The sequence below is a fragment of the Desmodus rotundus genome, chromosome 9 (assembly GCF_022682495.2).
Source record: "Desmodus rotundus isolate HL8 chromosome 9, HLdesRot8A.1, whole genome shotgun sequence".
Taxonomy (NCBI): domain Eukaryota; kingdom Metazoa; phylum Chordata; class Mammalia; order Chiroptera; family Phyllostomidae; genus Desmodus; species Desmodus rotundus.
In genome coordinates this window covers 109,449,588-109,464,349 of record NC_071395.1, presented here as the reverse complement: position 1 = coordinate 109,464,349, position 14,762 = coordinate 109,449,588, and the positions used below count along the sequence as shown (strand labels likewise).

The 14,762-nt window shown below is 46.6% G+C and overlaps 1 protein-coding gene across 2 annotated transcripts in view; it reads right to left on the bottom strand.

Annotated features, from left to right (window-relative positions):
* RAB37 (RAB37, member RAS oncogene family) overlaps window positions 1-1,077 on the bottom strand; it is a 51,176-nt gene extending 50,099 nt beyond the window's left edge. For both annotated transcript variants that reach the window (XM_071219412.1, XM_045190074.3), the window contains exon 1: window positions 906-1,077. In XM_071219412.1, the coding sequence (XP_071075513.1) occupies window positions 906-977 (72 nt within the window). In that variant the 5' untranslated portion in view covers window positions 978-1,077. The remainder of the gene's footprint in view (window positions 1-905) is intronic.
* Window positions 1,078-14,762: the final 13,685 nt, after the last annotated feature.

Genomic DNA, 14,762 nt, shown 5'->3' with positions numbered 1-14,762 from the left:
GTAATAAGGGAAGAGGGCCCACCGTATTATTTCAAAGCCTGGATTCATGGAATTTTCAGAAGGGTGTTTTGATTTAAAACCCTCCAAGTATAGGACAATGCACAGTCTCTCAGGAGACCAACAAATAAACTGACATTAGCTAGGTAGAAATTATAAAGGCTGAATAAAGAGGGCAGAGAAAGGGATGAGGAACCATAGACACTTCTAATAGCAAATACAAGGTCCTGATGCTTTCAAAGTAATGCACTTCAGATTAAAAAGTGTTGCCTAGAGCGAGGCTGCCACTTTCCCCGACAATCACTCCAAGCAGAGACCTGCATTACTGGGGGTTGGGTTGCATAAGGGACTTGAATGAGGGACGCTAGGGGTGATTGAGAGCTTCGAAAGAAGCAAACACCCTCAGGAGGCTAAGGGCGAGTCAAGGCTGCAGGGCAGTTTTTTGAGTCACAAGGGAGTCTGCTTTGAAAACAACAGTTGTTTTCCTGCTGCAGATCATTGTTTCCGTGTCTAATTTTAGCCAGCTTGGCCAGGAACTCAGGTCTCTGACCACAACTATCACATCTAACGGGGCTGGAGCTTGGGGGTGGGGGGAAGACAAACAACCTCCCCCGAGGTTTGCGCATGAGTTCAAACGGATGAGAGGCAGGAGGGAGTGAATGAGAAAGGGACACCGGTGACTTAAATGAATGAACGAAGCTCCTGACACTCTGAACCTCTGGCGGTGGCCCCTCCCCCAGTGCTCACGCATCTCTGTTTTGAGCAATAGACAGGATTAAACAGAAAGGGCTCCCAGACAGTGTCTAGTTTCTTCTTAAGTACCAAAACCAAGTCAGGGGAACAGAGAGGACTCTTCTGGAGGGCGCCCTCTCCCAGCGTTGGGACAGGGGACTGGAGGGGAGTCTTACCTTGTGCAGGACGTGCTCGTTGAAGTCAGGGCCCGCTTCCCCCTGGTAGGAGCCAAATCCCTGCAGTTCCATGCTCGGCTTGTAGCTCGCTGCTGCCCGGTCTCCCTGCGTTCTGCGTCAGAGCTCCCAGAAGCTCGATGGATCGGGGCTCCGCTGGGTGCGGCAGGCTGGGGTCTAAGGCCGGCGGGCCGGGCCGCATCCGGGTTCAGCACTGGACAGCTCCCTCGGCGGGCGCGCAGTACCCGGAGCGCAGGGCGGCGGCCGTGCTTTTCAGCACCAGGAACAGCGGTGCCGCCCTGGGAGCCCCGGACCAGAGTTCTGAGATACCCCGTCTGCTCTCAGTCCTCTGTCTCGAGACTCCAGGATGCTGGGATGGACGCGAGCTTTCAGTCTAGCCAGTGGTCCGTCCGTATCTCCTTCAGCTGTCTGTCTCCGGAGGCTCAGCGACGCGGCTGCGTTCTCGGGGCATTGCGGTCCGGGAGCTCACGGTTCCTGATTCTCAGTGAACCGGTGTCCCGTCATACCACGCAGCTCCGCTCTCCTGCCTTTGCAGCGGTGAAGTACGGCAGTGCTGGCACCGCTTCTCTTTTCTCCTTGGACAGTTCCCTCCAGTATGTAGGAGACAAATAGCTGTTTTAAGCTTGAGGTTGATAGATGATGGGCTTTAGGGGGTCCCTGAGACTTTGAAATATTTTGCAAAATTCTGCTTAACTGCATTTTCCTGGGGGAGAGGGTCCAGAGCTTAAATTGGGGATGCACATGACCCCTAAGAGGCAGAGTGGTGTGGTTAAGAGCAGAGCTCCCAGGGTTCAAATCTTGGCTCTGAAAATTATTAGTTGTGTAATAACCTTGGGCAAGTTACTTAACCTCTTCCAAGTGCCCACGAAATGGAGATAATAATAGTACCTACCTCATGGTGTTGTACTGAGGACTTAATGGGTTCATTCATATAAAAAGCTTAGATCAGTACCGGACATGGATCAAGAACTCAAAACATGTTAGCCGTTGTGCTCTCTGGGCAAGGGGTGGGGGGACCTCTGGCTACATCCGCTCTACACCAGGAGAGTTTGGCTGCTGGGACCACTGATTTGCAGAGTTGCTTTACACCTGGGTTAGGAAAGCATGGAGCTGATCGCCACGGGAATTGGGGGCTGAGACTGCAGCCTGGGAGGTCATCCTCATATGCCGACCCTGGCATTCAGCGGACACAAGTCCTATCACCTCCGACCATTGGAGCCAATGTCAATAGGGTTCAAAGGGTGCATTTCACTCCTGGGGTTCATCTTTTGTTGTCCTATAATTTTGTTATGTCTTCAAAGCTGCCTCTTCAAAAAACAGTTAAGGACCAACAGCTTAGGAGACACTCATTATAACTTTCTCTTCTGAGCTTCTTCCTCATTCCTGGCTGCTGTAGCTAAGAAGGGTTCCAGAGGCCAGTGGGTGTTTTTGCCTTAACCTCACATTCCTGGGAAGGGCCCCCACTTCCCAGGGTCTGTTCCTGAGATCTGAAGATTCAGAAACATGATCTCATCTGTTTACCTGAGGGTTACGAAGCCCATGTCAAAGAGAATCTGAACTGGAGTTGATCGAACCTGACACCTTGGTGCAGTGGGATGATGCTCTAACCAGCTGGCCGGGGCTGTTTTTGATGATCTTAACAGTTTTGAGGAGGGTTGGTCAGATATTTTGTAAAATGTCCTTTAATGTGCATTAGTCTGGTGTTTTTCTTATGGTTAGACAGGAGTTATGTGTTTTTTGAGAAGAAGACCATGCCGTGGGACGTGGTTGGTGAAATGTCATTCCCAACACATCATAGGATGAGGATGTTCCCGGCATGACTTTGCTGATGAAGTTTACCTGGGCCACCTGACTGAGGTCATGCTTGTTGGGTTTATCTGGTGACATTTATTCTTTCTTTAATGTTTTTCTACTGTTTGGGGCATTTTGGGGGAGCACTTCATCCTTTCTGGAACTAGGATTCCAGGGCCTCAGCTCCAGGTTAGTTTGGAGATCCCTGCCCAGCCATGGAGCCATTCCTTTCTCCAAGGAGCCCTGGCGCCTGTCACGGCAGAGCTGGGTAACCAAGAGCTGGGTGCCTGGTGAGGTCGTCGCGACTGGGGTATTGTCAGGTGTCCTTTTAAAGCTGCTCAACTGACAGATCACGTTTGAAATGTAATCATAGTGACATAATGTGTACTATAATCTTCCATAATTTTATAGGTTTATTCTAAAAGTTGACCCCCGGTATTTAAACTGCTATAATTATCAAACACGGTTTCCTTGCAGAGCCAAATAGCACATTATGATTAACTTTGCATTTCATTTTCAAAGGCTTAAAATATCGAGCAAAAAAATCATTTAAAAAACCATTGGTAAAATAATGTATTATTTTAATCTGTACTTTGCATTTTATATATTTGTTGTTTCCTCTGAAGTTTCTAATCGTCTTTCTTTGGGCTCATTGGGAAAGAAGATGCCTACATTCTTCATTCTATCCCTCATAGCTTCCATGTTTTGACTTTTCTTTTTCTTTTGTATCCATTTCATTCCTTTCTCGAATCTCAATGACGTCCTGTTCTAATGTGAACTGGTTTCTTTGTGTTAGATGACGATTTATATTTTCTCGCCACTGAGTTTCTAATTGCCTTTAAATATTGAATTCTGGGCCTTCACTAGCTACTCAAGACTCGTTTTCCAAGTTCTCTTCCAGACTAGCTCGTAGACCACTGTGCTATAGGACTCGATTTTCAGGCTCCAAACTGACTGACTGTCTCCTGGGCCTCTGCATAGCTGTAAGCCTGCCGTTTTCCTTCTGTGTGGGGTCAGTACTTCCCATGGCTTGTACCTTCCTCTTTTTTCAGTTACTCCCTCATGAGCTTGGTTTATTTTTCTTGAGTTACTTCTCATGACTCAGTATTTGAGGAAGTTACTTGAGAATGTACTCAAGTAACTTCCCCTAAGAAAGGGGTCATGGGAGGTGAACTTTCTGGGTCTTTCTGCTACAGAACAGATGGAGGGAGGACTGAACAATATAAAAGACCCCCCTTTTTTCTCCAGGGTTCCTCCCCTGTACTAGGTTTGCTTTGCCCACTGCCAGAGGAAAGATGTCTCTCAGTGCCAGAGATTGGTGAAAAGGAAAGGACTTATTACTTATTTAAAAGTTATACAGACTAAAGTTCTTTAGAATATCCACAAACACACACAGTCCTTCCTTTTCCCCTTTGCCCAGTCTGGGGTACCGTATCCCAGGAAAGAAGTAGAAGTCCGAGATTCAGGCTCCCGGCACCATCCACGTGGCAAAAAGGGAGCACTTCCAAAGCCGCGTGGTCCTGACTCTCTCTCAAGCCGTAGGGTCCCTGAAAAGACACGTAGTTCCAAAAAGAGACGCCTAACGGCTGCTGCGCCTGGGTTTAAATCCCAGCTCCAATCTTCCTCTGCAGCTCCATTTCCAGCTCCTCCCACAATGGGCCACAGCTGCCAGCGTTCCGGGCAGGTGTGGCCCTGTGGTGTGAAGCCAATTATCCCCAAGCTCTTCTGGACCCCATTACAAATCCCTATTTTCGGCCCCCCCTCTTGGCTGCACCCTGTTACATCTGCATATATGAAAACGTGTTTGTCCTACTCTCACTCAGGTTCAGCTGGACTGGGAATTCCAGGTTGAAGACGACTTCCCCCGAGTCTGAAGACACCCCTGAAGTGACTTCCAGCACAGGACAGAAGTTAGTGCTGCCACCTGAGAGGACCTGTGTAGCTGGACGAAGTCCTCCGCCTGGGGAATGGCCTGTTTCGTTATCCAGTTTTCTTTGGCAGTTTTAGGGTCTTATCTCGGTCCATGGCTTCCTGCCACTCCACCTTAGTGTGTCCGACTGTGTGCGCATCTGGCCCCTGTCGTGCCGGTGCTCAGGAGAACTTCTCCGTGTAAAGATGCACGTCTCCTTTTCTCTCTGGAAAATTCTCTTAACTTTTTTTTCTCCCCTTCATTATTAGTATTATTTTCTGAAGGTCCTAGGTAGGGAGATGTTGTATTTCTTGGATGATTCCTTTTGTTATCTTTTAAAATAAAGTCTCATATTTTATAACTTTTTTCTTTTTGTTTTATAAACTTGGATATTATCTCAACCTCACCCTCGACTCCTTACAATGCATGTAATAATTTTAGCAGCTTTCCTTTTAATTTTCAATAATTTTTTTTTGTCCTCAATTAGAAAATTTTAATTGCGGTAAAATACATATAACATAAAATTTACCATCTTAGTTTTTAAGTGTAGAGTTCGGTAGTATATAGTGTCATGTACATTTACATTGCTGTGCAGCCCCGCTCCAGAACTCCTTCATCTTATAAAACTGAACCTGTCACTGTTAATCAACAACTCCCTATTCCCTCCCTCCCCATCCCTCGGAAACCCCATTCCACTTCCTGTTTCTGTGAATTGGACTGCTGTAGGTAACTCACACACATGGAATCATATATTATTTGTCTTTTTGCGACTGGCTTATTTCACTTGGCCTAATGTCCTCAAGCTTCATCCACATTGTCCTAGGTGTCAGAATTTCCTTCCTTTTAAAGGCTGAATAATAATTCATTGCATATCCCTGGCTGGTGTGGCTCAGTGGATTGAGCATGGGCTGCAAACCAAAGGGTTGCCGGTTCGATTCCCAGCCAGGGCATGTGTCTGGTTTGCAGGCCAGGCCCCCAGTAGGAGGCACGTGAATGGCAAACACACAGTGATGTTTCCCTCCCACTCTTTCTCCCTTCCTTCCCCTTTCTCTAAAAATAAATAAATAAAATCTTAAAAAATAATTCATTGCATGTGTACACCACTTTCTCTTCATCCATTGAGGGGCACTTGGGTGGTTTCGCCTTTCGTCCTCCATGAACAAAGCTTCCATGAACACGGCCAGTACACAAACACCTCTTAGAGGCCTTGCTTCTGTGTGTGCACAGAAATGAAGTTGCCAAATCATGTGGTCATTCTATTTTTAATTTCTGAGGAACTACCACGCTCGATTTCTTTGTATACCTTTGTTTTATGGATGTACCGTTGACCCTTGAGTAACATGTGTTTGAGTTTGCAGGGCCATTTACATGTGGATTAAAAAAAATAATGTACAATTGGCCCTTTGGACCCCTGGGTTTCACGTCTGTGGCGGATTCAACCAGTCGCGGATGGAAACCGTATTTCCCCGTTGGGGGTCCAGAGATGGGGAGGGCCGACTGTACGCACTGACCTGCATTTACATCAGGACCTTGAGCATTTGTGAATTTTGGTATCGGTGAGGGGGCCCTTGAACGAATCCCCTGCAGACACCAAGGGAAGGTTGTAGTTACATTTTGGGGGAGTCAAAAATTACACGCAGATTTTCATCTGGGTCAGGGTGGCACCCTTCACCTTCAGGGTTGACTGTGTTATCTTTTCGGAGGTCACTCAGTGTCCTAACGTTTCTCTCCTGGCCTTTAAACCATTTCTGCTTTGTTTAGGGTCAGTTTTGCTATTTATTTTGGTTTCTCTTTCATGTTGCAGATTTTAATTGCCTAGGGATTCTTCTTTGCCTTCACGTTTAAGAATGAGGTGTTAGAAAGGCTGGCTGAGACCTCTGTATGTGGATAGGACTAGAGCGGGTGAAACTTTTGGGTGACTGGTCAGGGGGTTGCTGCTAATCTGAGGAAACGAGAGCTAGAGTTTATTCGGGGAGTATCAACACTATGGAATTGTCTTCGGCGTCCCTAGGCCTCACTTTCAACAGCTCACATTTACTGAGCCTATACTGTTGAATATGTACCTGTGCTAAATGGCTTACCCGTCATCTCATTAATCTGACCCATAATTCTATGAAATAGTCAGTACTGTGTCCACTTTACAGAAGCGGAAACTGAGGCTTCAAGAGTTTAAAAACGTGGACACAGCTGTTTTACATACCTTTTAGAAGGCTTTTGTATTTTTAGCATGAATCTCCGCTTGGGGGCATGAGCTCCTCTGCAGCCCAGTGCCAGCTGGCCGTGGGCCCAGGCCAGGAAGGTGGGTGCTGAGAGCAGCACCCCCAGGTAGAGTGGTCACCATCAGCGAGGTCAGGTACAGCGATAGCAGCTCTGGAGTGTCAATGCTCATTTAGGGAAGCGCTTCCTGACCCTTCGGGATCTTATCCTGGTTTCCATGGGGCAGTCGCCCGTCCAAGGGGCCAGGAGCAAGGTGCAGAGGAGCCAGTAGAAAGAAGGAACACTCGAGTCTGGGATGGGCTAGGAGGGAGCCAAAGATCATCTGCTACTCTCAGCACATTTGCCCAATGTTTCACTCTGGACCTGGGGCTGAGAGGCCACAATTCCAGCCTTTGCCTCTAACCCACTGGGTGGGACATGTCATTTCTCTTCTGAGTCTCAGTTTCCCCATTTTTCAAATTAGATTTGGGTTGGGGTGAGAAGGATATTTATAACACACTTTACATTTGTAACACCTGTGGAGTTCCGCTCATTATTGTTTTTACTCCTCATACCATCCAAGGAGACACATTTAATAGATGGCTAATATGCATAAGAGTTAGAACTTGCACCGAGGCCTCTGTCCACTCCCAGGCCCTTCCAGTAGTAAAGCTCTGCGATTCTCCTGCCTACTGTGTGACAGGGCTCTCAAACACCTACTGTGTACAGGGAGCTGGGTTGCAAAGGAGCTCCTACGTGGTATAGAGTCCTTTGCCTGCATGTCCTACCTCCCCACTGGATCGTTAAATCCTTGAGAACAATACAAATATTGGCTTCTTTTTGGCCTTGCTCAAAACACCCGGGACTGTGTCTACCCTCTGGATGAGTAACAATTAAACAAAGATGCAATGAGAAAGCACAGGAAACATGCACTCTTGGTATGTGTCCAGATCCACCCAGGGCCCTGAACTTGGCTTGGGCTGTAGAGAAGGCTTCTCGGGCTTTTTCATTTATTGCAAAAAATGCTGGCTTCTGCTTTCTCTTGTGTCACCAGAGATGCTTTCAGCCTCGTGGGACGCAGTCATCAATCAGCACTTACTCTCCAGATACTGCCCTGTGCCAGACACGACAGGATGATGCACTTTATCAGCCTCTTAATTTCATTTATGTTCCAGGTAGAAACCCAACAAGAAAGATTTCCCCTCTCCATCCATTTCCACATCTGCTCCTTTTTGGAAAAGCAACACTCAATGAAAAAAACAAGCATATTTGGGGATCGTGTTCTTGGAGGTGGAAGGATACTGAGAAAAGAGCTGGTCCAAGGACAATGGTCATGGTGAAAAAAAGGGGACAATTTGTATAGTAGGACATCAATTCCAGAAAAATAACATGCATTGTGAATACAGAGGGAAGCATTGTTACCAGAATGTTCGCAGTCAGGTAGTGAGGTCTTGATGCTTTTTATTTTCTCAGTCCTCTAGATCTTCCAAAATTTCTGTAGCAAATATGTTATATTTAAACCAGGAAACAAAATTTAGGGAAAAAACGAAAGACATTCTCTTAAGCTGGGTGGGTGGGGGGCATGCATTTTAATACTCTTTATCATTTACTGATAGGTTGTAAATATTTTTTTTGTATAAAATATGTAACTTTTTTTTTTCAGATACAGACCCTCTTTTTTCAATACAATTTAACCCAGAAGCTGCCTTACTCCTGATTTCTTTTGATTTCCACTTGCATGGAATATCTTTTTCTATTCCTTCACTCTGTGGGTCCCTAACGCTGAAATAAATCTCTCGTAGGCAGCATACAGCTGGGTCTTGTATTTTTACCCAGCCCACCAGCCTGTTCCTGACAGAGTAATTATTGCTGTGTGAGGACTTACCGATGCCATTTAATTCACTGCTTTCTGGCTGTTCTCGTATTTCATATTTCCCCTCCCTTTCTGCTTATCTTTGTGAAGCGGGGATTTTCTGTGGCGGTAGGCTCCAATTCCCCTCTTTTATCTTTGGTGAACCACTATAGTTTTTTTGCTTCGTGGTCACCATGGGGCTTTCATAAAACATCTTATAGATGAGACAGTCCCTTCTAAGCTGATAGCAACTTAACTCTGATCACATGTGAAAGCTTTGCTCTTTCACTTCATCCTTTTTACTGATGTCACATTTTACCATTTTCATTTTGTGTATTTGTTAAAAATATAGTAGTTATAGGATTTTCAATATTCTTTTCCTTCAACATTTATACTATTAGAGTTAACTGGTTTGTACACCGTCATATTACAGAATTAGAATGTTCTAAATCTCACGATATATTTACCTTTACCAGCATATGTCATATTTTGTATGCTTCTATGCTGTTAATTAGCATACTTTTATTTCAGCTTGAAGTACTCCCTTCAGCAGTTCTTGTGAGCGGGTGCAGTGGTGCTGAACTGCTTCAGCTTTTCTGTGTCTGACAATATGTGTATTTCTCTCTCGTTTCTGAAGGATAACTTTGCCAGGTAGAGCACTCTTGGCTAGCCCGTTTCCCCTTCAAACGTGTCAAATACACCATTCTACTTTCTCCGGGCCCACAGGGTTTCTGCTAAAGAATCCACAGATAGCTCGGTGTGGGTTCCTTTGTAGGTTACAATCTTTTTTTCCTTCTCACTGCTTTTAGGGTTCTCTCTTTGTCTGGGAATGTTGACAGTTTTATTTTAATTTGTCTTGGAGAAGGTCGTTTCATGTTAAGATAGGGTGATCTATTAGCTTCTTGAACTTGAATGCCCAAGTCTCTCCCCAGGTTTGGGAAGCTCTCAGCTACTATTTCTTTACATGAACTTTTGCCCCCTGCCCCCTCTCTTCTCCGTCTACTGCTCCAGTTATTCTGATGTCTTGACCTCTGACTGTGTTGACCTCTGACTGTGTCCTACAGATCATGCTGCTTTCTTTACTTCTTTCTTTTCTTTTTCTTTGCTCTCCTCTGACCGGATTATATCAAAGTTACTGTCCTCGAGCTCACCAATTCTATCTTCTGTTCTGTCTATTCTGCTGTTGATGCTCTCTATTGCTTTTTTTTTTTTTTTTTTTTTTTTTTTTTTTTTTTTTTCCCCATTTTATTCACTGAATCCTTCTGCTCCGGGATTTCTGTTTGGTTCCTTTTTATGATTTCTATGTCCTTATTACATTTCTCATTTTATTCCTGTTTAGTTTACCTGATTTTGTTCAATTGTCTTTCTGTGGTTGTATTTTGAGTTCCCAAAACATCTATTTTGAATTCTTTATCAGGTAGACTGCAGAGTTTTGAGTTTGATAACCAGAAGATTGTTGTTATCATCATTTTGTGTGCGTGATGTCATGGGTCTTTGATTCTTCATGTTCCGTGGAGTTTTGCATTCTGTCTTTGCATTTGAAGTAGCAGTCACCTCCTCCAATAGTTACCAATTGGCTTCAGGTGGGAGATATTTCCATTGGTTCTGCTTATATCTGGGACTTTCCCCAACCTTGTGTGAATACAGGAGCTGCATGCTTCTTGCTCCCTCTCGTGGCAGAATTCTTTCTTTTCTTTTTTTAAAATTCTTTTTTATTATGAAATACATCATCCATCTAGAAAATTGCATAAAACACAAACAGTTTAAAAAATAAGTATAACATGAAAATCTATGTAACTACAACCAAGGTCAAGAAAAAGAACATGTTGGAACCCCAAAAGCTTTCTTTTTTGTGTGTTTTTTTTACATTCTCAAAAATATTTTCATTTTATTTTTAAGTATATTTTATTGACTTTGCTATTACAATTTTCCCAGTTTTTCCCCTTTTATCCCCCCTCCATCCTGCACCCCCAACCCTCCAGCCTTCCCATTAGCTCATGTCCATGGGTTGTACATATAAATTCTTTGACTTCTCTGTTTCCTATACCATTCTTAACCTCTACCCATCTATTTTATGCCTACCTATTCTGCTCCCCATCCTCCCCCCATCCCCCCCTCCCCCTCCCCACTGATAACCCTCCATGTGATCTCTGTTCTCTGATTCTGTTCCTGTTCTAGTTGTTTGCTTAGTTTTTTTTTTTAGGTTCAGTTGTTGATAGTTGTGTTTGTTGTCATTTTGCTGTTCATAGTTTTTGATCTTCTATTTCTTAGATAAGTGGCAGAATTCTTAAGCTTGTGTATCTTTTCTCTACCTTACACCTCACCAGCCTGGCTGCTGGAAACCTCTTCTGTTTTCCAGAAGGTGGCGCTACAGCTCAAATTTATGGTTTTCCTGCCCCCCAGAGCTGGGTCTGAGCTTACTCCTGCCCTGTCTACCAGCCCGCGTTCTAGCCACCACACTCAGCATGTGCACAAGCATTTGTCTGCAGAGTTGACGGGGTGTGGGTTCAATACTTGGGCCATTTGGGTTGCCCACTGTCAAGATCAGGGGACCCTTGGGTGAGGCTCTCCCACCAGCTCACGGGTGAGTTTCCTGCTGGAGTCCTGAATGCAGTCCCTTTGACGTCCCTATCAGACCCTTCCCCATCTCCTCCTTTCCCCCAGTCTTGCAGGTCTGCCTCGACATTCTGGTTGCTGCAGAGGGAAAGCTGGTCTCTGGTAGAGTCCTGCACAGCCGGGGCCGCGGGACATCACTCAGCACTCTCCCTCGGCATGCTCCACAGGAGAGGTTGCCACCGGCTAGTTCAGCCCCACTGTGTGCTGCCTTGGGGGAGGGGTGGTGCTGGCTAAGCTCCTTTCACCCTCTCCCGTGGGTCTAAACTCACACATACATATGCCCAGTGGAGCGCGGGAATCTCTCCTGGACTCGTACAAAGGCTCTCTCATCTGAGAGTGTCTGCCCAAGTCAGCACTCTGAGGATCTCTCCAACTGCTGCCACCACAGAGGAGGGCCGGGCCAGGCCATCGGCACCTGCTAGCTATGCGGCCATACCGAGGTCTGTCAGCCTGCTACCCAGGGCACAGGTGGGCGAGACTCCCCTGGTTGCTTGGCGTGTGGTGCCGGATCCCACAACTCCCACAAGAGGCGCCATTGTTCATGGATGGGTGCCGAGGGTTAGCTGCTGAAGGGGGATCGAAAGCAAGGGTGTTGGTGCCACCCTGACGCTCTAGCTCATTTCTCTTTAGCACCAATAATATCCCTTCGTGTCATGCGCCTGGGCCGTTTGTCCACTCACCTTTTTTTTTTTTTAAGAGAGTTATTCCTTTATTGACTTTGTATTTACTGCTGGTTTTAATAGATGGTGTGAGTGGATTGCATTTCACCAACGGGGCAGCAGTTTTTTAAGATATATATATATATCTTGATTCCAGAGAGAGACAGGGGAAAGGCAGGGGAAAGGGGAGAGAGAGAGAGACAGAGAGAGACAGACAGAGAAGGAGAGAAACTTCAATCTGAGAGAGAAACATTCACCGGTTGCCTCCCACCCCAACCAGGGACTGAACCCATGACGTAGGTGTGTGCCCAGGACAATGCTACAACCAATTGAGCCACACTGGCTGGGCTGTCCACTCACCTTCTGTAGAACATCTTTGCCTCCAAGTTTGGGCAACGGCAAGTAAAGCTGCTGTAAACGTTCACATTCAAGGCTCTCTTTTCACCCTCCAAGAAGACGCCGCCACCACGTCCCCAGGCCTGTGGCCCACGGATTGCCTTTCCAGGCTGCAGCACCGTCGGGGCTCGCAGGCCGTGAGAACCAGCCATCAATCACCACACCACTGTTTCCTAGCACTTGTTTGCCAACGCTTGCTGTTTTTCTTCTCAGTTTCTTCCTTTAAGAGAAAAAGGCAGGAGAATAAGCAGCGATTGAGGTTGTGAATGGAAGCCACAATGGTGAGAGAGAGACAGGAAGGCAGGGTAAGAAAACGAAGTCTTTGCGCTCTGCAGGGTGGGCTCCTAGACAGGCTGGTAGGGCCGGGCTGCTGGAGTGGGGAAGCGAGCTTGGTGGGCAGGACCGTGAGCCTGTCTGTGGCCGCCTTCCTTCTCTCTCTCCCAGGTGCGGGGGGCAGAAGTATTGATGAAGAAGAGAGTAACAATGCTAAGAGCAGAAGGCAAACTGAAATAGCAACAACTTTCTGTTTATTTCTGCAGCCTTCACATGTGCTTAGTGGAGGAAACACTGAACATCACCTGCACTATTCCAGACTGTTCGTTCCAACCATCCTCACCTGCATGTTGCATTTTAAAAAGTTTTATTTTGAAGTAATTTTAATTAACATAGCATTTTCCTAGTTTGCAACGAACTTTCAATTCATCAACTCATTTAACTCCCACACCAACTCTGTGGAGGGAAAGCAAGGTGGATACTTCTGACCCCATTCTATGGCTGAGAAAACCGAGGCCCAGCGGTCATTTGACCTGCCCAAGGTCATACAGCAAGTGAATGGCCGAGCCAAGACTAGAATTTGAGGGTTTTGACTTCTATCTGCCTGAGGGCTGGGGCAACTGAGGGTTAGGGTTAGGGACCCGTGGGGGTGAGTGGGGTGGTGAGGACCGAGTCCGGGGCTGGGGACGTGCACAGAGAAGGGGCTCAGGTGGTGGCGGCAGGTTGCAGATGAGGATGGGCAAGAGTCACTCGTTTTCAGTCTGGACTTGGTGAGTGGTCTCAGTTCAGTCGCCATGCTTCAGGGCGTAACTTGGCTTTGACGGTTGCCAACTCAGTTTTGGCTCTCATTTCATTATTTGCTCACCTAAATCCCAGCACCTGTGCTAGAGAAAAGGGATAATATTTACCGTGTCACTGGAGGGTTTTGCTGTTGGCAGTGATGGGAGTATTTCACCACATCCACCTCCCCCCAGAGACTGATTTTTAGCCAGACTTCTAATTGATTGATTTGCAGTGGGAAATATTTCTGACATGGTAACTGGTTATTTCCACCTACCAGGTGGGAAGACCAAATGACCAGTCTGAACACTGTCTGATGGAATCAGAATTGGTCACCAGGAATGGGCACTGTCGACGTCCTGCTGAGGTAGTCTGCTGTGCTTTTTCTCGTGTGTTTTGCCTGTGTGCACGTGGGCTGTGGACTCTGGGGGCCAGCATTTGAATCTCAACCCCATCAGTCGTACTAACTCACGCAGACACTAACCCTGCATTCTTTCTTCCCTCACTGGGTCTGGAGCTGCTCCCGGTGAAAGGCCCTGGAGGGCTCTTGGCCACAGACTCTCAGGGAGATGGGTGCGAGGACCACCCCCTACCCCGGACGGTGACAGCAACCAGTCAGAAATGGGTGTCGTCAGGGGAAGAACGGATAAAACGTGAGATCTGGAAATGGTGGAAAAGTTTGCGGCAGTCAGGAGGAATGACCTTGGATGTTCAGCTGAAAAAGCAGTGGGGTGTTAGAGGAGAAGATAAAATAAAAATAAATAAAAAAGCTGAGGTTTGTAATTGATTGGGTTCCCTGCCTCTGAGGCCCAGCACTGCATAGGCAAATAAAGTGAGACAGGGCAGCGTCCTAGGGCAGAGGTGGGGACTGAGTGACATGACCCAGGACAGTCCTCATGCAAATTTTCAGCAAGTGGTAGCTCTGGCTGCCTTAGCTCTCCTAACCTCGTGCACGCTGTGGCTGAGTCCGCCCTGGACTTGTCAGGAGGCCGTTGAACTTCACCGATAAGCAGCGAGAAACTGGTTGGTGGGCCTCATCTCTCAGGTATTGATTCCTTTTGTCTGTACTTTTGTGAAGCAGGAGCTCCTAGAACAGAATTTGAGAACAATGAGTTAAGACTCCTCCACTTGTTAGATGGGGACACAGAGGCCGGGGTCTGGGGGTTCAGCAGTTCTTGTGACTGAGAAATGGCATCTCATTATGGGGCTGTTTGGGAGATACACTTAAAATTTGTATTTACGTTTATATTTGCTTGTGTTGCTACTTTATCTGCGGGATAGATATACCAGATTACTAAAGTTAGTGATGACTCCTCGCTGGGAGGGAAGGTGGGGTGAGGGTGGGTCTGTGTGTGTGCGCGGCCAAA